The 21,252-nt window shown below is 38.3% G+C and overlaps 1 protein-coding gene across 1 annotated transcript in view; it reads left to right on the top strand.

Annotated features, from left to right (window-relative positions):
* The first annotated feature begins 9,632 nt into the window (after positions 1–9,632).
* Positions 9,633–21,252, top strand: part of TMEM182 (transmembrane protein 182) — a 53,561-nt gene continuing 41,941 nt past the window's right edge. The window contains exons 1-3 of the mRNA XM_019428506.2: positions 9,633–9,956; positions 10,195–10,294; positions 11,969–12,067. Coding sequence (XP_019284051.1) covers positions 9,825–9,956; positions 10,195–10,294; positions 11,969–12,067 — 331 coding nt within the window. The 5' untranslated portion in view covers positions 9,633–9,824. The remainder of the gene's footprint in view (positions 9,957–10,194; positions 10,295–11,968; positions 12,068–21,252) is intronic.

Genomic DNA, 21,252 nt, shown 5'->3' with positions numbered 1-21,252 from the left:
GGGTAACACTTTAGGGTCCCACCCTTATGACCTCATTTTATCCTAATTACCTCCTAACAAGTACTATATCCAAAGAAAGTCACAGTGGGGTTAGGGATTCAACATATGAATTTTGGGGGGCACACAAACTGGCATAATAAGAAACCCTGCCATGGAGAGATGCCTCAGTTTCCTTATTGATAAAATAGGGGAAATCATAGCACTTATTACAGTGGGTTATTGTGAAGTTTAAATGTGTTAATAAGCACTTAGAACAGTGCTTAGAACAGAGCCAGCGCTACGTAAGTGCTGGGTGCTATTAATTTGTCACTGTGGTCATTTTTGTTATTTAGCTGTTGTGTTATTTGAGTATCCTGATATGTCCTGATTTTCAAGTGCTTACCCCATACTTCCTATGGAATTAAATCTACAGAACTTAAAGGACTTGGCTGAGCAAAACATGAAGAGAAGTCTGTGCAGCCCCCCATGCAGAAACCACCAGCACCTTTAACAGTACTGCAGACAGTGGCCTCTCCCTGGACAGCTTCTGACTGTATTTTCACACCAATGCAACACCAGCTATTTCTTCTCTTTGAGACTTGGTAGCACAAAGATCACGTGGATGTGTCTCCCCACCCTGCACTCTCTTACTCCTGGATTGGATTGTCTTTCCTTTGGGGCACAGAACTGGCTTGCAGACACTGAGCCCATTTGAGCCTCTTGCTTTGAGAAAGTCATCTGAAGTGGGAATGAAAAGACCATCTTCATTTTTACTGAGAAAGAAGACCAGTGGCCAAGGTGTGGAAGGACAAGGCAACACACCCCAGAGCCAAGACAAACATGTCTTTCTCTATATGAAGATTCAAATCATGGCACACGAGATTCATGGAAAGCACTTTCACAACTGAGGGACAGGAGAAGGGAAGCTTTTTATTCACAGGTTTCTGGCATGTGGAGTGTAGCATGTACCCTCAAGAGAGAATTGCAAGGAAACAAAGGGATGAGTAAATTCAAAGTAGCAATTCTTTAAGATGGATATTTGTATAATAGATACATTCTGATAAGTTATATCTGTTTGATTTCTAGTTTTACAAATCAAAAATATTTCCCCTTTAGTCCACTGTTTTGTTTTTGAAATTGTTTATTATGTTTTGATTGCAGTTGAAGGCAGGTTTTTAACAAATAAGTTCTCAGTTTTTTACCTCTTTCAGGAGCTAATGCACTTAAGTTCACTAATAGAGTTCCTTATGGAGCTCTATGAAGCTACATAGTGAACTCCCTTTCAAAGTAAAGGATGTCATTGTAATATAATCCCCTTTGTGTGAGTTACTTGTGTAAGTAGCTCTCAATTTAATGGAATACTAACTGCCTAAATTATTGAGGTGAGTGAGGCAATGGATCTTGCTACAGTTGTGTTCAGTGTAGGCTGTTCATCAGGGCCTTGGTACTTTGGTGGAGCCATCTTAGTAAAGGCTGATCAGCATCAAATACTATTGTGAAAATAGCAAATCTTGTATTTGTATTATAGAATATTTGTATTATATAAAAATTCCCACAACTGACCATAGTGGACCAGAGAATGCAAATTTTACCTGTGGCCAGCAGATGGCAGTGTTCAATCCAGTTCAGTTCACCTCCATAAGATTGCTGGCTTACTTATTTGGTTAGTTAAGTTTTTCCCGAGCACCTACCTCAAGCTGGTAGGGGTGTAGCAGTAAACAAAAACAGAACCACTAATAATGTCCAGTGAGTTTATTTGTTGTTACATACTATGTGTAAGATGATAAGGCCTGTGAATAATCTCTTAAAACTACAGGATGTGGTCCTGTTGTCATCTTGGTGGATGGGAGAGTAGTCAGGAGGAACACACACAAGAACCAAGAACCATTATAAAAACAGAACTTAAAGAAGTCAGTAGAGTCACAGAGACAGATGGCAATGTTTCACTGGCAGTAACAATCTGTTTCAATAATGATCATAGGGAAGCAATTGATGTTTCAGGTCTGTTGTCTTATGTTTAGGGCTGTGGTCCCACAGTCCCTTACTGTAACCCTTAGGGCCAGATGTGTTTAGAAGTCAGAATTTTGGGGATTTTGGAAAAGTAATATGTTATATATTACCTAATACCCCCATTGTAAGCTGGGGAGCCCTGTAATCAAACACATTCATACTTCTGCAATAAAATACATGAGAAATTCACACTATAATTTATATATACCCTTATGCCCATTAGGTCTGTTTTACCAACAGCTTTTGGTTTTCAGAGGTTTTTGAATGGCAGATAAATATTGTGGATCTATATTATTCCATGACAAAAAAGAATTCAACACCAACTCTCTAGAAAACCATTCCAGTTTTTTTTTTGGAAAATGGATTCTCAGTCTATAGAAGTTTGTGAGAGTTTGATTTATATACAGGCATACTTTGTTTTATTGGAGTATACTTTATTGTGCTTTAACGACATGGTGGTTTTTTACAAATTGGTGCTTTGTGGCAACCCTACATCGAATAAGTCTGTTGGTGCCATTTTTCCAATAATATTTGCTCACTGCATGTCTCTGTGTTAGATTTTGGTAATTCTCACAATCTTTCAAACTTTTTCATTATTATTATACTTGAATTGTATATCAGTGATAAAACTTTGCAATATCATGATATCATGATAAAACTTTGATGGATGAGGAGTTGCTTCTTATGGATGAACTAAGAAAGTGTTTTGTTTTGTTTTGTTTTGTTTTGTTATTTTTTCCAGATGAATCTACTCCTGGTGAAGATACTGTGAAGATGGTTGAAATGACAACAAAGGACTTAGAATATCACATAAAATTAGTTGATAAAACAACAGCCGCAGTTTGAGAAGCTGGACTCCAGTTTTGAAAGAAGTTCTACTCTGGATGAAATACTATCAAATAGCATCGCCTGCTACAGAGAAATCACTTGTGAGAGGAAGAATCAATCCCAGTGGCAAACTTTATTGTTGTCTTATTTTAAGAAATTGCCTTCAGCAAACCACCCTGATCAGTCAGCAGCCATCAACATGGGGACAAGACCCTCCAACACACTTAAAAGATAACCACGATGTGAAATCTCAGATAATGATCAGCATATCTTAGCATATTTTTTTAATGTTTTATTTATTTTTGAGAGAGTGTGAGCAGGGGAGGGGGAAAGAGCAAGAGAGGGGCAAAGGATCTGAAGCGGGGCTGGAACTCGCCAACCGTGAGTTCATGACCTGAGCTGAAGTCAAATGCTCAACCAACTGAGCCACCTAAGCACCCTGCAATGAAGTATCTTTTAATTAAGGTATGTACATTGTATTTTCAGACATGATACTCTTGCGCATTTACAAGACCACGAACTGGGAAACCAAAAAGTTCATTTGGCTTGCTTTATTGTGTTATTTGTTCATTTCATTGCCATGGTCTAGAACCAAACTCACAATATCTCTGAAGTAGGCCCATATTTCTTTACAAATTTGTTTACCATTTTTAGGTCCTGGGTATTGTCATTCTTGAATATTTTTAAGCTAAAGTGAACCAGAATTAATTTTGTTTTCAAAATGCTTAGTTTAATTAGATATTTTGAGATAATTAAGAGTATTACAGTATCAGGATTAGAAATTATGACCGTAGAAAAAAGAATGTTTGCTCATTATCATGACTTGAGATTTCTGCTAAGTTTCAGTGTATTTACCAATTAAAAAAAAAAAAAAACACAGTTAACTTAAAAAAAAAAAAAAAGACATTGGATCAAAATAGTGGATCAAAGCCTTCCATTGTTTAGTTGTCCAGTCTTTGGTTGTCAAGTTTTATTTAACTTGTAAAAAACAAGAAGGAAACTTACCACCCTAACTTGGAGTACTAATGATCTTCCTATACTCTAGATTTTAGAAGGTTGATTTTTAAACTTTTTTTTAATTAAAAAAATTAAAAAGGTTTTTGTCAATTTCTTTAAGTGACAAAAGACTCTAAAAGGAAAGTTATTTCCACGAAGTCAGGAGGCTCTCCAAATGAAATTGTGACAGTAGAATGATCAGGATGAGAGGAAAAAGGCAGGGATGACCAAAGAGTTCAGGGAGCTTTTAGAATGGAACAATAAAACCAGACCAGCTTTCTTGGCTGGGGCAGTTACATCATGTTTTCTAATATCTGATTTCACAAAGTGTCTGTTTGTTTCCTTGTTTATTCTTTATGTTGTTCTCAAAAGTACTTGAAGCAGCTTACATAAACATATATAAAATGACATGTTAAACAAGTGTGTGTGGGAGAGAAAGTCGGGGGCACACAGGAAGGAAACTAAGGAAGGCACCTTGGGAAGAGTGTGGGAAGCTGGGACATCACCTTTGTACATTTGTCTCTGAGCTTTCCAGGTACCCGGGTGGAGACAGAAGTACTCTTGGTGTCATAAGAATATAAGCTCATTGAGGTTAGAGAGCACATTTTATTCACTACCATCATTCTGGGACACAGCAATCTGCCTTAAAACAGGCATTTGATAAATATTTATCAAAAGGATACAATTTATAGTGTCTCTAAGATTAAAAATAACAGCAGTGGTCTATGGAAACACAACTTCTTTCAGTATTCAGAAATTTCCTCCTGGTCTTCATAAGAAGGCACTGTAGATACAGGGGCTAACATTCTTGATAACATTTTGAAGAATAATGGGGCATATTTTATGGGGGGGGGGCTTTCATTTATTTGTTTATTCATTATTAATTTGTTCATTGAGCAAACATGTCTTGACCCAAGTTTTCCCAAGACGCAGGGATTCAAAAAGTGTCTATAGAAGACAAGAGTGTAATTAAATACAGGAAAGTGTTATAGGTTGTACAATACAGTCTTCTTGGAGAGTACTGCTAGTACTCAACACCCACAAGAACATGTAACACAGAGTAGGGACTTGCTATGTATTTGTTGAGTGGATTAAGGAAGAGTTCATCAGACAGGTGGAAGAGAAGAGAGTTCTAATCAGAAGGGAACAGGATAGGCAAGGATTTGGGAAAATGCTGCAGGTGGCCTAGGGGAGAGAATGTGTATATGGGTGTGGGGAGGGCTAGGGGCACTTGCTGAGAGGTTAGTCTGTTGAAATAAACCCGAGTACTATCTGGAATGCTAGCAGAGGGAATTTTATCTTGTATTATGATTTTTTAAAAAAAATTTCATCAAAAACTGGTCTTCAGCTAAAGGCAGGATAGAAGAGAAACCTAATGTGGGTATTCCACCGACTCATTTGACACGTCCTCTTTCCTAATATCCCCGATTATCCTCTGAAGCGTTGTTCCTGTTTTTCCATATGGGAAGCCAAAGCTCAGAGATTTGAGTGATTTGCCCAAGCACAAATCATCTTCTATGAAAGACGATTCCCACTCTTCTTAATTCAATGAAATCCTCATTCTGAAAACTGCCAGTGGGGGAGAGCTGGTACCTGTACCTCCTGCTCTTGTGTCCAGGTTTGTTGTATTCTGGAGGACCGGTCCTAAGTCTGCACTCAGCCACCTAGCCTCCTCATTTAGCCTTGGGGGCACAGAGAACAATTGAGCATCATAACAAAGGGGTAACCTCTAGGGTCTAAACGTAGAAACATAACCCATTAATTATTGAGAATTGCCTTTGGCAGTGAGACTCCAAGCAGATCTCTCTTGGCTTACCTCTGGCCATCTTTCATGTGACCTAGACCATCTTTGACTCCTACTACCAAAAAGACTTTTAGATGCTAAGATTCCTGCTCAAGAGAGTGGACGCCCATAGAGAAAGTGGTTGTTTCATAGTCTGTCTACTGAAGGTTGTCCTGTATTCAAGGTATTTAATGTGCTTAGGTTTCTATCTGCTACCTGGTAGATGCTCATGGATATCAGCTGTTATTATTGACCTCAGTTCACATTTTTGAAAATCCAGCTTTCCCACAGGATCAAACCTGAGATACCATGCTTAGGTTTGTGGCCTTGCAGATTCAGTGTGATAATCATATCAACATAAAAAATAGATTCAATATCCACCAAAGGATAGGCAATGGAGTGGTTTATTACAGGGTATTACAAGTTGGGGTTGGTGACTGAGTATGTCTGTTTCTCCTCATCTCTTCGCCTTTCACCAGAAAAGAGTGTGAAGGGAAAAAGAGACCCTCTGCCCAAATCCGTGGAGATGATAAGAACCCAGCAGCTTTTTAGGCATCTTCCTGGTGCATGGACAATTGTTCAGGCTGCTGAAAGAACCTGAGGAAGCTGCACGGGGTGCCTGGGTGGCTCAGTCGGTTAAGCATCCGGCTCTTGATTTGGGCTCAGGTCACGATCTTGTGGTTTGTGAGTTCAAGCCCCATGTTGTGCTCTGCACTGACAGCACAGAGCCTTCTTGGGATTCTCTGCCCCTCCGCAGCTCATGCTCTCTCTCAAAATAAATAAACTTAAAAAAAAAGTATTTGGAAATATTTTAAGAATCATGCAAAATTAGGGGAGTGGCAAATGACAAGCAAATGGTCCAGTTTTCTAAAGAAAGGAAACACGTTTTGTCCCCTGGAGAGTAAGTTTCATTGCATTTATCAGTAAGAGTCTAATGGAGATTCTCAAAAAGAGGAAACACACACCCCACTAAAATCCATCCCTCCAGGTTTCACAAAGAACAGGCCATGCCAGATCAGGGCGCTTTCTTCTGGGACGGATTATCAGTTGGATGGCTCAGAAGGTCATGGACTTGTATCTCAGCCAAGTGTCCTAATACAAATTGATTTTTATTTTATTTTAGTGCCTGTTGCATGTCAAGCACTGTGATAAGCACTGGGGATAATGGGGCTAAAGCAGTTTAGTTTCATGACATGAGAAGTACTCTGTGATATCAAATAGATGCACACAAATGAATGGTGGAAATAATTAGATTGCTTACTCATAATTGATTTAATAAACACACATTTTTATAATGATGCTTATGCATTTTTGGATAAACCAGAAATGGTGAGAAAATGTCATTAGTTGATGGACCTAACCCAGAAAGATGATTTTTGTGTGTGACAAATACCAAAATTGAGATGAATTATAACAATGACAAAGTTCCACACTCCTTCCTGCTTACTTAAAAAAATCTAGTTGTTTGTATGTGTGTATGTTTGTTAATGTGTGTGTGTTAAAGATTTAGTATTGATGCATAGATGTTTGCCATAAACCTTTGGGATATAAATAAATAAAATCTTCATGAAGAAATTCCTCCTCCTCTCCAAAGAGCAGTGTTGGTGTCTACGATCACAACTACACAACCACAACTACACAACCACACTGACGCTGGGAGAGGGGTGGGCTGGGAAGGAGGAGAATGTGTCCAGGTTGGCCCAAAGCTCATTTTTAAACCTCTATGTACTTCATTCTAATGAATCATTTATTTTTTCCCACTAGGGCATGAATTCCTCAAGGTCAGGGCCTATGTACTGTAACCTTAATGTCTGGCAAAAATGTCTCACAAGTTCTCAATAAGCACTTCTTCAAGACGTATTTTCTCCCCCCACCCCCTCAAAACCCTTAATTTGATCTGATATTGCATTAATTACCGAATAGCATCTGTATTAGTCTCTTATTGTTGCTGCAACAAATGAGTAAAAAATTGGTGGCTTAAAAGAATACAAATTTACTATCCCTACAGTTCCAGAGGTCAGAAACCTCCCAAATCAAGGTGTTGGTAAAGCTATGTTTCTTCCTTAGTGGGGGAGGGGCCCAGGGGGAATCTGTTCTTTCCTCTTCCAGGCCCTAGAAGCCAGCCACATTACTTGGCTTGTGACCCCTTCAAACCAGCAACTCTTTGACTCTTTTTCTTGCCACATTCCTTTCTCTGCCTACTCTGTTAGAAGAGATTCTCTACTTTAAAGGGTTCATGTGATTAGATTAGGCCTACCTGTGTAATCCAGGATATTGCCACATAACCTATTCACAGATTATGTGATTACAGTTAGGATTAGGGTGTGGACATCTTTGGGAGACTATTATTCTGCTTATCACAGCCTCCGAATCAGAAAGGTGGTGGTATTCAGGTGCTAGGCTCTATGCAGAAGATTATACTATGCCTCACTTCAATCAAATCCTTGAAGATTGTAGCCAAGAACCAGAATAACAGGGAAATTTGGAGTTGTGCCAACCTAAGGGATGTTTAAAAGAATAGGATGTTTAGCTTAGAAGAAAAAGACCTCAATTTAGGGGTCCAGTAGCAGTTCTGGTTTGAGGAGGCTCGAGATGACTGCTTCTTCATCAGAAAAATACCAGGAAATTCTGTCACATGACAGAAGATTGCACACCTGTGCTGTGCAATCTCAGAGGACCAAATAGGATTAATACTGGAAACTTTAGGAAAGCAGCTTTTGGCAGAATTTAAGGTTGGGCTGTGTGGACATTCCTGAAGTCTTTCAAGACAGCAGGCTAGAGACGGCCTGGCTCCATGCTGTGGGGGTTCTTACAAAAGAGATTTGAGCATTAGATAAGGAATCAGCTGAGGTGTTCTGTTGAATTCCATTTAGCCCTCGCAGCCACTGATTCTGTGACCTAGAATTCCATTCATGACCTTCGGGTACCTCTGACTACATACAGCCAGAACTGACGAAGGCCCTACCTCCCTACTGAAGAGTCATCTTTTGCCCTCCGTGACTCTGTATTTAAGGATCTGTCCCATACCAAGCAGAAGTGGTGAAGGAGGCTGGTAGAGCTGATGCCTCTTCAGAAGATGCACTAACTCACATTATTGTTGAGAATATATATTTAAAAGGAAAAACCAAAAACAGTAGCCATAGAGACAGTACCAATTTTAAAATGCTACACAAGTACTTAAAAATACTCTCCTGTATACTCAGACATGAAAAGAAAACAACAATAGAGATAAGGCATGGAGAAAAGTATAGATTCATGAGGTGGTTTGTATCAGAATCCAGGATGTTTTGACGAAGTTGAACATTTAAAACGAAGGAAACAAAAATAAAGAGTAGACCAGATTCTTTCATCTTCATCCAGACAACAATATACTTTGGGACTCTGTTTTTCTTCGGTTCACTTTGGGGATGGTTATTTGGAGTAACTTGTACAAGATATTGGAGCTGCTGTAGAAAGTGCTGTTTTTATGTCAATAGTGTGGGTAGCATGAAGGTACTTTTTTGTACTTTAGCCTATGTTACTTTTTTCTTGATCTTTTAAGTTTACATCTGAATGTCTAGGTTATACACTTGAGCTGTACTCCATGATACGTTAGACCACTTGACCCGCAGATTATTTTGTATCCCTAAAGTATCCAAAAGGAATTAAGAAATTAATTACAACTTTAATTATATTCAAGAAAACTCTTTGTGGTTCCTTATAGCTGTTCTTTATCTGTCTTCAAAGAGAGTCTTAAGTGTCTTCGGCTTTGGTGTTGTAATGGTCATTCTAGACTGAGGAGCTTGTTCAGACACTTAAGACTTTGGGCCAATACTGCCAATGACTTCATACCACTTCATCTTCTCCCCACTTCTATGGATTACCCAACAGCAAAAATGGTCATTCTAGCCAGCCCCTGATATTCCTCTCTACAGTCAGGGGAAGGTCAGCTATTTTTTGATCCCCACGGGAGAGAGACAGCTCCTCAATCAGTATCCTAAAATAGCTGGCCATTCTCAGCTGCTGGGCTGGAGTCCCTCCAGGGGAGAGCAAAGGGAATACAAATCCACCCACTGGGTGCGAGTGAGAAGTCACCAAAACATGAGCTAGGAGAGGCTTCTAAAGAAGATCCTGCCTACTCGAAAAATCTTTCTTATTTTTCTTATTTTTTTTTTTTAATTGAGAAGCTACGTGTCTGCCATTTTTTTTAATTTCTAAGTTTATTTAAAGGGAAACCAGTGGCTTGAAGATGAGACTAAATATTGCCATCTTCTTTGGGGCTCTCTTTGGTGCTTTGGGGGTTTTACTCTTTTTGGTGGCTTTTGGATCGGATTACTGGCTTCTTGCAACTGAAGTGGGGAAGTGTTCAGGTGAACAGAATGTGCGTTTCTTCTTCCAAATACTGATGTACTTGGTAGGGATGAGGGTAGCCTTATGTATCCTCTTGAAATCAGAGAATAGTGGTGGAGTGCCTATTTCTTCACAGAAGAGATAGGTAGCAAGCTACTGACCATCATTATTTGGGATAAAATCCATTGTTTTAATATTTTCCTGGATGTGATAATTTAGGTTATGTGCTTTGTGTTGATGGCAAATTACTTTCTTTGTGTTCTGTACAGATAGAGAATGTCACTTTCCACCATGAAGGATTCTTCTGGAGATGTTGGTTTAATGGGATTGCGGAAGAGAATGATTCCAGTATCTGGAAGTTCTGGTACAGTAAGTGCAATTTAGCTTTATTTCCCCTCGTCATTAAAATAAGAATGAGCAGCTTCTTATTTAGTATAGATCACTTACAAGATAGGATTGGATTCTTACCTGTAGAATCCTGATAGAATGTCTTCAAAAGATTCATGAAGTGATTCTTTTTCAGTAAGTAGAAATGGCTATATGAATAATTATTTTATTTTCTAACCTAAAATAGGGGTCTGAATATTTATGGCAAAACTGAATTATCTTCTGTTTCCTTGCTCATATTTAAAATACACTCACCCTAACAACAACAACAACAACAACAAAAAACTAGGTATTACCTATAGTATTTTTCTTGTCTATTATTGCTGTGTCTGTTATTGCTGTGTTGCAAATAAATTAGTTTTATTTTTGGCTATCAACCCTTTAAATGTCAAATTTAAAAATTAAGATATAGAGATCAGATATTTTATATTGGTGGCTTTAAAGTTAAAAAATATCTTTTTTTTTTTTTTTTATAATGAAACTTACTTGCCAGCAGCGGTGGATGAAAGCACACTCTGTTTGGGCTTTAACCAAGGTAGTGGGAATTATCAAGAAATGCCTGGCTTCTGATGTCTGTGTTCTCTCATAGAAACTTGAGAGTTCCTTTTTGATGTAGAATAGCTTCTTAAAAATACAGTACATTCTTTTCACTGTATTTCCTATATTATATTAATCTCTGAAAGTAAATTCATTGAAAATAACTAGCTTTTATCTTATTGCATTCAACAATAAAAGAACTATTTATTACCCTCAAGGTTATTGTAGGTTGAAATTATTAGTCTCCTTATCCAATACTCCTGTGATATATCAAAATATGGCATTTACACACTAGTCAAGATTATATGATAAAATAATATATAATAAAGAGATGAGATCTTGGAAGACGTAAGCAAGCTGACAGCAAGTTGGCATATGTGAAAGGAACAAAGTAATGATGAAATGGAATTTTGCAAGAAATAGTTGGTAGGCTATCTTGTAGTCCTTTTGGAGAGGAAAATGAGCATGGAATCTGCCAATGAAAAGCATTCAGACTCTGGCAGAGTAAGTCAGACTGTGCAAGAGGAAGATTTTGCCAAGGACTTAGAGAAAGAAAGAATATTTCACTCCTCCTTAAAGGGTACACAGTGAAAGTTTCAAGTTTTCCAACAACATAAAAGTTTTTTTCTTGTGTTTTCTCCAAATACTAAAAATGCATTTAAATTATTAGCTTGTATGACCTATCATTTCCAGCTTTTCCCTAAAAATAGAATATAGGATACATTTTATATTAATCAGAGCTGACAATGGGTAAATCTAAGTTTATTAGAGTTTTAAAACAATTACTTTTTGAATACTATGTGCTAGGCATCATGTTGGGAACTGGAGAATATGGCTGTGAAAATAAATGAAGTGTAGTGCCTTTAATCTTAAGGTGATATTAGGGGCATTCCCAGCATTGAACTATGTCATGAACTAGATGTTTTGGATGAATCTACTTTCCAGGTTCCCTGAGCTGCTTGATGTGAGTTTCCCCCCCCTCACTCATCAGTTCTCTGAATCTGTTGCTCCCACCCACAGTTTATTTAGCTTGTCTATCTCAGGTCCTGTATGTCTCTTGTTAGGAAGTCTTCACTCAGCATCTCAATAACAACTACCATCATTTGCTCTCCTTCCTAGCCAATCAGCCACCGTCCAAGAACTGCATGCACGCTTACCTGTCACCATATCCCTTCACGAGAGGGGAACACAATTCAACCTCCTATGACTCTGCTGTTAGTAAGTACCTTTGTCTAGAGAATGCCTCCAAGAAAGACTTGCTTTTCTGAAAAAAAACTAATTTAACATATATCATTTCAACATTTTCTCTGGAATCAATCTGTTATATATAAATAATAAAATACCATTTTTAATACAATATTTATAACTCTAATAGAATATAGCTCAGAGTTGAAAGTAAAGCCATTGTAACTTACTTGCTGCTTATAAAGATTTTTTTTTAAGTGTGTCCTCTGGTGTGGAAATAATGATGTTTATTAGGAATAACTGCTTCTAGTGGGTTTAACAGACCTAAAGCTAGTCTTATAATGGAAAATATTATAATCCACACCCTGCTTTAAAAACATTGTTTTTGTAATTGTTACACATAAGAATATGATTATGCTACTGGTTTCCTGCAAAATGACTGGACTTCCTTATATGTGATATCTCAACGAAGAATAGTCAGATGTCATTAACTGAGAGTCGTGATTACCGAGTTTCCTTGGTATTTACATCCTCTTTGTCCTATGGAAGGTACACAAACTCAGTTGGTATGGAAAATATATCATATATACTTAAATGTAGTTTTATACAAAGTACAAAAGCTCAATATGTCAACTTGATTCTCAGCTGGTTTCATGAAGTTTTTAACAAAGGGTGTTTCTTGTAATCTTAAAACTAAGAATTGGTTCGTTATTTACCAATGTCATAAATAAAGACAAAAAAATATTTGTTTTTTTTTCAAAGAGAGTAAGCAGCATATTTACTTTTCTGAATAAACTTATATTAGTAGTCCCCAGAGAATCAATAGGAGATATATAGGTAGGGGTGGGGGTTGGGAAGAGAGAATGATGGATGGATGGATTGATGGAGAGATTTTAAAGAATGGGCTTATGTGATTGTGGAGGCTGGCAAGTCTAAAATCTATAGGGCAAGATTTCAGGCTGGATAAGAGTTGCTGTTGTAGTCTTGAATCTGAAGCCTAGAAACTCTGGTAGAAGTTTTTCTTTAGGTAACCTCAGTCTTTAGTCTTAAGGCCTTCAACTGATTAGATGAGGCCCACCCCCATTGTGGGTAGTTTAACCACATTAGTGCATAAAATTAACCATTGCAAATTATATGCCTTATAATTTTAAGTTTGTCAAGGGATGTAGCATTTGCTCATATCACACAATTAACATGACACTTTATGGAGTGGAAGTGGGGTCTGAATAGCAAACGAGATAAGCTGTCATACAGCCATGCTTATCCATCATAGTCGCTTGTGCTTAAAAGGGCTCTGGCTTTTGGCCTTGAGAACGAGCGGTGTGAATGTTCCTTCCCATTAATAACTGCAAAAGGCGCTTCCATTTGTCGAAGCATTTTGCATTGTGTGACATGGACCTTTTCACTGATAAGAGAAGAGATGACATAGGAAAGTGTATAAAATATTCTGTCTCACAAAAAGTTGCAAAAAATGTATCCCTTCCCTGACGTTCTTACTTTTGTAAAATTGACCAAGAAGTAGCAGAGTAGAACAGGGTTGATTTTCCACAACATTAGGTGTTTGCATAGCTATTAGTGTTCTGTTGATAACTCATGTATATGTTCAGGTCCTGTGATGATCGGATAGGTACCATGGGCGCTATATATGTTTAAATGAATCTACATATTTGAAGAGTCTGTAGCTCAAGGAGTTAGCGGAGAACTTGAAACACAAGGTGATATGATCTAAACATAATAATTATGATGGAGGGGGAGTGTACGTGCATGCCCCAAAAATTATACTGCAATTACAGTTAGAGTCATTATGTAGCACTGCATATAATTACTGTGTCATTTTTGGATCTAATGACAAAACCATATTCCAATTTTTTTTTTTTGTTTTAAATGATCAGACTCCCCTTGGCTCACATATTGTAACTCCCTATTCACTTTAAGCAGCTTTATCAAACATTTTAGCAAACATGACCAAGACGGGAGGAAGGCTGTCCTACAAAGAAACAGCTTATACACATTTCATTTACATTCATAGTAACATACAATGGTATCTGACATTATATTTGGGTGATTTTTTTTATGGTTCCCTTATCCAAGAGAAGGGCCATCGATATCGTGAGAAGGGTTTTATCTGACTGAAAAGTGAGTGTTTCCTAGTTAGTGAGGCTATCTAGTCTTCACCAGACCCCATATGTACTCTTGGGTTTCATATAGCCTCATCATTATCAGGCATTATACATTTGCCAATTTATCTTGGGTAAATTCAGAGTCTTGTTTGTAAAAATTGGATGCATTCCAGCCTGGCAAATATAATTGGTAAAATAGCTTTGTATTTTCCTTAGTTTTTGCAGTTACAGTTAGCCAGTATCGAAATCAGTGAAAATAATATAGCAGTGTTTGATTGTTCTGGAAAGACTATTTTACAATCATTGGATGCTACTGTTGAAATTGTTCTATTTCATAATATGGAGACTGAAACTCAGAGAAACCTTGTGACTCGGTTTTCACACAGCTGATCCTTGGCAAAACTAATGCAAAGGTCCAAGTCTCTGCATTTTATTTATTGATAATCTTATTATAAACTACAGTGAAATGAAAAGGCAAATCTTAGTATTTGCCGTTAAATCTTTCTAAGCATGAGTCTTTTAGTTGGATCTCAACAAAAGAGCAATTTTAGATTTATGTTGCCTTTCTCTACTTTTCTATCTGATCCTGACCTGTGTATACAGTCAGGTCTAATTCAGTGTTTCCTTTACTTATTTATTTTTTGTCTCAAGTACACATTCTAAAATTCAATTATGCTCAACTTTAGTTATTTGAATGGTTGCCCAAGCCTAGAGAAGTTTTGAGGTAGGATTGTATACTTTGACTTCCTTTATTTTTATTTTTTTAATATATTTTTTAATGTTTATTTATTTTTGAAGGAGACAGAGACAGAGTGTGAGCAGGGAAGGGGCAGAAGAGAGGGAGACACAGAATCTGAAGTAGGCTCCAGGCTCTGAGCTGTCAGCACAGAGCCCGATGTGGGGCTCGAACCCATGAGCTGTGAGATCATGACCTGAGTTGAAGTCAGATGCTTAACTGACTAAGCCACCCAGACGCTCCACTTTGACATCCTTTAAACAATTCTATTGCCTTTTGATATCTGTCAGAATTTAGATTTTCTGGTTTGTTTCATGATTAAACTCAATAACAATTCATTTATTTGGTATCATTTGGTGATGAGGTATAGAACATAGATTAATTTTCAAGATAATTCAGCCCTTGAGTGAATTAATAATTTTCTTGCTATCCCCATAGCCTTTGGCCACACCTATATCAAAGTGCTCATTGCATGTAACTGCAATTGTTCACCTTAGTTTCTTTATTATTTGTTGGAGCTCCCTAGAGACACAGGATGTAACCTACTCATATTTATACCCCCAGAACCTAGTATAGTGAGTGGTACTTAGTAAGTGCTTAAATATTTCTATGGAATGACTAAGTGCAAAAATTCCTTGGCCTTCTTATTCAGCAGAGTATATTGAACATGATGTCTCCTTTCCTTCATGAGTTGGAACAAACGCATACACAATGGCCTTCTTTGAGTTCTTCAGAATCAGTGTTTGGCCTCCTGCGTTAGGGCCTTTGTACCTGCCTTCCCTCCTCCCCAAATGCTGTTCCTCTTTTCCCAACCCCTCCTCCCTTCACTTCTCTAACAAAACAGGCCCATTCTCTGAGCTAATACATACTTCAGTTTTCTTTCTTTCTTTTTTTTTTTTTTTCAATTTTTCTTAAATGTTTATTTTTTGAGAAAGAGAGCATGAGCAGGGGAGGAGCAGAGAGAGAGGGAGACACAGAAACCAGAGCAGGTTCCAGGCTCTGAGCTGTCAACACAGAGCCCAACATGGGGCTCAAACTCATGGACCACAAGATCATGACCTGAGCCAAAGTCGGATGCTTAACCAACTGAGCCACCCTGGGGGCCCCATACATCAGTTTTCTAAGGAAACCTTCCACAGAGGTAGTTTTTGATATCAGATATAATCTTTAAGAAAAAAAAATCATAGAAAAGGAGGTGGTAAAATATCAGTTATATTTAGGGGGAGAAAAAATAAGCAAAGGCAGCCCACAAAGGAGAAAGGAAAGAAGCCTTGAGAAAGAAGCTGATGAGCAGGCTGTCAACACTGTTCCAGGGGCCTGTGGGCAGACAGGAAGAGTCTTGGGAAGGAGGTGGTGTCCCTCAGTGACAAATGCAGAAGCAGAGAGGAACTGGATAATACTGATAATGCAGGGGTTCCCATGGCCACTCATAGCTGTGCCTACTGAAGGCTCAGCTACAGAGGCCCTCAAAGGCTCTTTACAGGCATCTCTTTCTAAATGTAAACCCACAATGCCCTGCTGGTTTGGCCTGAGACCTGAGGCCTTCTGCTCTGTATCCCATTCCTGCTCACTGCCTGTTCCCTCAGATGGGACCTGAGGGCCCTGCCCTCTTTCCTGGCAATGCCCTTCCTCCTCCAGGAACCGTTCCATTTTCCTGCACATTTTGTCACCCAACAGTCCTCCTGAGGGCCTAGCTCTATCCCAGGCTTCTTCCTCCTTCACTTGTCCCAGGAGAAGAGGTGAGAAAGCAGTGATGCTCATAAAGGGGCAGAGCCACAGAATGATGGGGGCACAAAACCTCATACAGGGTGGTTAGGGGATGGGCAATGAACAAGTTGAGACCTTTGTGAGGAGCCAGCACTTGGACTTGGAGTAGCTCCCAAGAGTACACATTTACAGAGAATACTGAGTCCTTATAAAAACAGTCACACACACACACACACACACACACACACACACACACACACACACACCATCTTGCTTTGCTATGCAAGGCAAAATAAAATATAAATACCATCATATCTGACAATTTTATTTCTTTAATATTTTAGATTTGAGTCTAAAGTTAATGCAAACACATAACTACGAAGGCACATCAACACACCTGAGGCACCTAATTTCATTGGGATGACCTCCTGCTTCCAGATCAATTATGCTTCCATAGCTGGGTCCTATTTACGAATTTTCCCATGTTCAATACGGTGAATCTGGATGTTGTCTTTAATTTACCAACTTTCCTTCTGTTCTGCTTTAGTTATATAGCAAAAAAACATACATTGTAAAATATAATGGAAATCAGTTCCTTTTTTGTTTTGTTTTGTTTTGTTTTGTTTTGTTTTGTTTTTTGGTCAAAAATGTCAAGTACCTAGATATTTAGAAATACCTTGACATTCACTCAATGTCCTACTATTCATTCAGACATTTGGGATTACACAGCCACAGACACAGCGTGATATTACGGGGTGACTGCAATTCCCGATTTCTGGCTGACTTTTCACCTGTGACCCAGTGAAGGCTCCCCTGCATTCAGATCACAGGGCACTCATAGGGAAGCTTGCCCCGTCTTCCAAAGCTGCAGCTCATGAAGATACAGTTGGCTTTCAGGTCCAGGTCCCAATATCAAAGCTGTAATTAAAAATCACTTTTTCAGAGGGTGTTATTTTGTGTTCTCTACAACTGATTCATGGACATCTAAGGATTGATTGACAGCTTATGTGACATCCCTGCACTAATGCGGGGAGATTGCCTTCTGAAAACAAGACTGTGTGGTTATTTACCATAGTGTGGCTTGACTTCCCTTCATGGAGGACAGGCTCCAGCCTCTACAGAGGCTTCTGGTGATAGCTATTGAAATGTCAACCACACTCAGAAGTAGAAATATTCTCCAATCATAGAGAATCTCTTGGTGCCTTGGCCGTATTGACATTTGTGGCCAGATAATTCTTTGCTGTGGAGGCTGCTCTGTGCATTGTGAGATGTTGAGCAGTACCCCTGGCCTCTACCCCTGGAGCACCCTTCAGTTGTGCCAGTCAAAAATATCTCTTAACATAGGCAAATGTCCTGAGGTGGGTGGGCACAAAATCACCTCTCATGAGAACTACTGAAACATTCTAGACATTCATTCCTAACACTTCTGAGGACCCAAGCTCTTCTTTAGAATTATACTGCAAACATCTGTGCCCAGCTCCAAGTCTGGACTAAAAAAGCACATTAATAATGGTTAGTTTCCTGTTTCCATGCAGAATATACAGCCAAAAAAGGAGCAAGGATCTGGTTTGGGTCTCTCTCATCTTTAAATATTACCATTTCTACTCCAAGTTGTGGATCTTGTCATAGAAAAAATATTTACTAGATCCAGTGGAAAAAAATATCGAATGACTGCTGTAGGCTGGGCACTGTTCTGCAGGCTTTAGTGTCAGCCCTAAACTTACGCTTATGGAACTTTCATTATGGGGGGAGGCAGATGACAAACAAAATAAATCAGTTAAGTACTTGGGGAGAAATAAAAGGGGGTATAGTGTGTGTGGAAGCAACCTCAATATTAAATAAGGTGACAGGCCTCATAGCGAAGGTGATGTGTGTTTTGAGTTGGCCAGCCCTGGTTGAATGGGGGTCTGTCATCCAGCTAAGCTGTCATGATTCACAATCCTTCTTTTGAGGCTAGATGGATGCTGTGCACAGAGTACTTAGCAGTGGAGCCGGCTTGTGGTAAGGGTTCTATGGCAGTTAGAAGTTGGGCTTTCAGTCAGTGTATCTGTGTTCACTACCTAAAGCCACCACTTCCTGCCTCTGACTTCTTTATCTCAACAAAACTCCCTGCACTTGTTTGTGAAAGGGAAATTAGTATAGTATCAACTCACACAGTTGTTAAAATGAGAATAGGTAAAAATACAAATGCTTAGCAGAGTAGTTGCTATGTAGTTGGTACTCAATAAATGTCAGCTATTTCTAGGGCAATATGCCAATTTAGAGCACTGATGATAAGTCCTCATGAGGGCACGTTAACTCCTCATGGCTTCTCCCTAGTGAAATGCTCCGGCTCTCTGCACTGTGTGTGTGTGTGTGTGTGTGTGTGTGTGTGTGTGTATACGCATGTGCGTGCGTGTGTGTGCGCAGTGACATCAAGCATTTGGTAGAGCTCTGGCAAAGAATAAGGGCTTCAAAAGTGGCTTTCCTCATCCTAGTACAAGATACTTAATATTACCATCTGTAATGGCCAAGCTTTGTCACTTTTTATCTAGTAATTTTGATTAAAATTCATTCAACAAATATTTATTGAGCACATACTATGTGCCAGGCACTGGGTTCTGGGGAACAGCAGTGCACAAAAACAGATGGAAATCTCTGTCCTTGTGGGGCCGACAGTCTTGAGAGGGGAGACACACAAGACAAGATAAAATAAGTCAATTTTATAGTGTGTTGGAAGATGAAAAGTGCTCTGGAAAAGCATGACACCTGAAAAGAGGCTGGAGACTAGAAGCTGGCAGAAGTGAGGGTGATAAAAACTCTGTAATGTGCTAAGAAGAAAGCTTGGCTCTGAGAAAATGATATTTAGTGGAGACTTGTAGAAAGTGAGGGAGTGAGCTGTGTGATATCCAGAAGAAGAGTGTTCCAGATAGAGAGAGCATGAGATGCAAAGGCCCAGAGGCTGGAACATGGCTGATGTGTGCAAAGAGCACAAAAGAAGCCAGTATGGCAGGAAGAGATTGAGTGAGTGGAGAGTAGAGGAGATGATCAGAGAGATGGTGGGTTCAGGGAGAGGTTGGGCCAGTGTAAAGACCTTGGCTCATGTTCTGAATGAGAGAAGAAGGGGACTGATGGATGATTTCTACCTGATTTGTGTTGTAAAAGAATATCTCCGATTATTACATTGTTAACAGACTAGTCAAATGTGGAATCAGGGGACTAGTTAGTTAGGAGGTTTGCTATATTTCAGATGGCTAAGAAAAAGATATTAAAAGGTGAAAATTTGTTTGAATCTGCTGTGGTCCCTTAAAATTGTTTCGAACCAGTAAGAATATCTATCAGTATCAGTAGCAAAGCACAACACAACAAAAAAACTCCTATGTCCAGGCTGCTATATACCTTAAAATATCAGTCCTGGATTCCAGATTTTCCCTTTTTTAAATTTTAAACAAGTATTTTATTGTAGAAATTCTCAAACATAGTACTTATTAACATATTTTCTAATTGAATGATCATTACTGTGAATTTTGAGAGTTCTTTACATATTCTAGATATAAGTCATTTATTGAATACATAGTTTCCAAACATTTCCTCCCACTCTGTAGCTTTTTTCATCATCTTGAAAAGACCTTGAAAACAAGGTCTTTCACAGAGTAAAAGTTGTGAATTTTTATGAAGTTCAGTTTATGGAGTTTTTCTTTTATGGATCGTGTTTTTAGTGTCATCTCTGAGAACTGTTTACCAAACCCCAGGCTTTGAAGTTTGTCTCCTCTTTTCTTCCAAAAGTTTTATAGTTTTATGTTTTATATTTAAATCTATGATCCAGTTTGAGGTACTTTTTGTATAAAGTGTATGATTTATAATTTTTCAAACATGTGTCCCATTTCCCTAGCACTTTTTTTTTTGTAAAGACTATCTTTCCCCCATTGAATTGATTTTGCACACATTAAAAAGTAGTAGATCATACTTGTGTTGGACTATTTTTGGATTATGTATTCTGTTGCATTGACGTGTCTGTCCCTCTGCCAGAGCCACACCATCCCGATTACTTGAGCTGTATCTTGAAGTTGGGGTGAATGATTCCTCCTATTCAGTTCTTTCTTCAAAATTATTTTAGCTATTCTAGATCCTTTTCCTTTAAATTAAAATTTAGGATAGTTGTATCGATATCTATAGTAAGCCTTTCTTGGATGATAGAATTGCCTGTATCAATTTGGGAAGAATTAATTTTATTATGTTGAACCTTCCAAACTGTGAATGCAGTATATCTTTCCATTTATTTAGATCTTTAATTTCTTTCACCAGCATTTTGTAGTTTTCAGCTTATGCTGTTAGATTTCCATCTAAGTATTTAAATTTTTTAAGAAATTATAACTGCTATATATTTTTAATTGTGGTTTCCATATATTTATTGATAATAGGAATATAGTTGATTTTTAATGTGTATATTGTATAGTGAGACCTTGCTGAATTTACTTAGTAGTTTTAAGAGGTTTTGTATTCGTTTTTTTGTAGGTTACTTTGGATTTTCTACATAAACATTCATGTCATTGGCACATAGACCAGTTTTATTTCTTCCTTGCTTATTTATATACCTTTTATTTCCTTTTCTTACCTTGTTGCATGGGCTATAATTTCCAGTACCATGGTGAATAGCAGCAGTGAAAGAAGACACT

Source organism: Panthera pardus, unplaced genomic scaffold (assembly GCF_024362965.1).
Source record: "Panthera pardus isolate Hobbes unplaced genomic scaffold, ASM2436296v1 HiC_scaffold_25, whole genome shotgun sequence".
Lineage (NCBI taxonomy): Eukaryota > Metazoa > Chordata > Mammalia > Carnivora > Felidae > Panthera > Panthera pardus.
The sequence above is the reverse complement of the archived record's forward strand: the minus strand, read 5'-3'. Positions and strand labels throughout refer to the sequence as shown.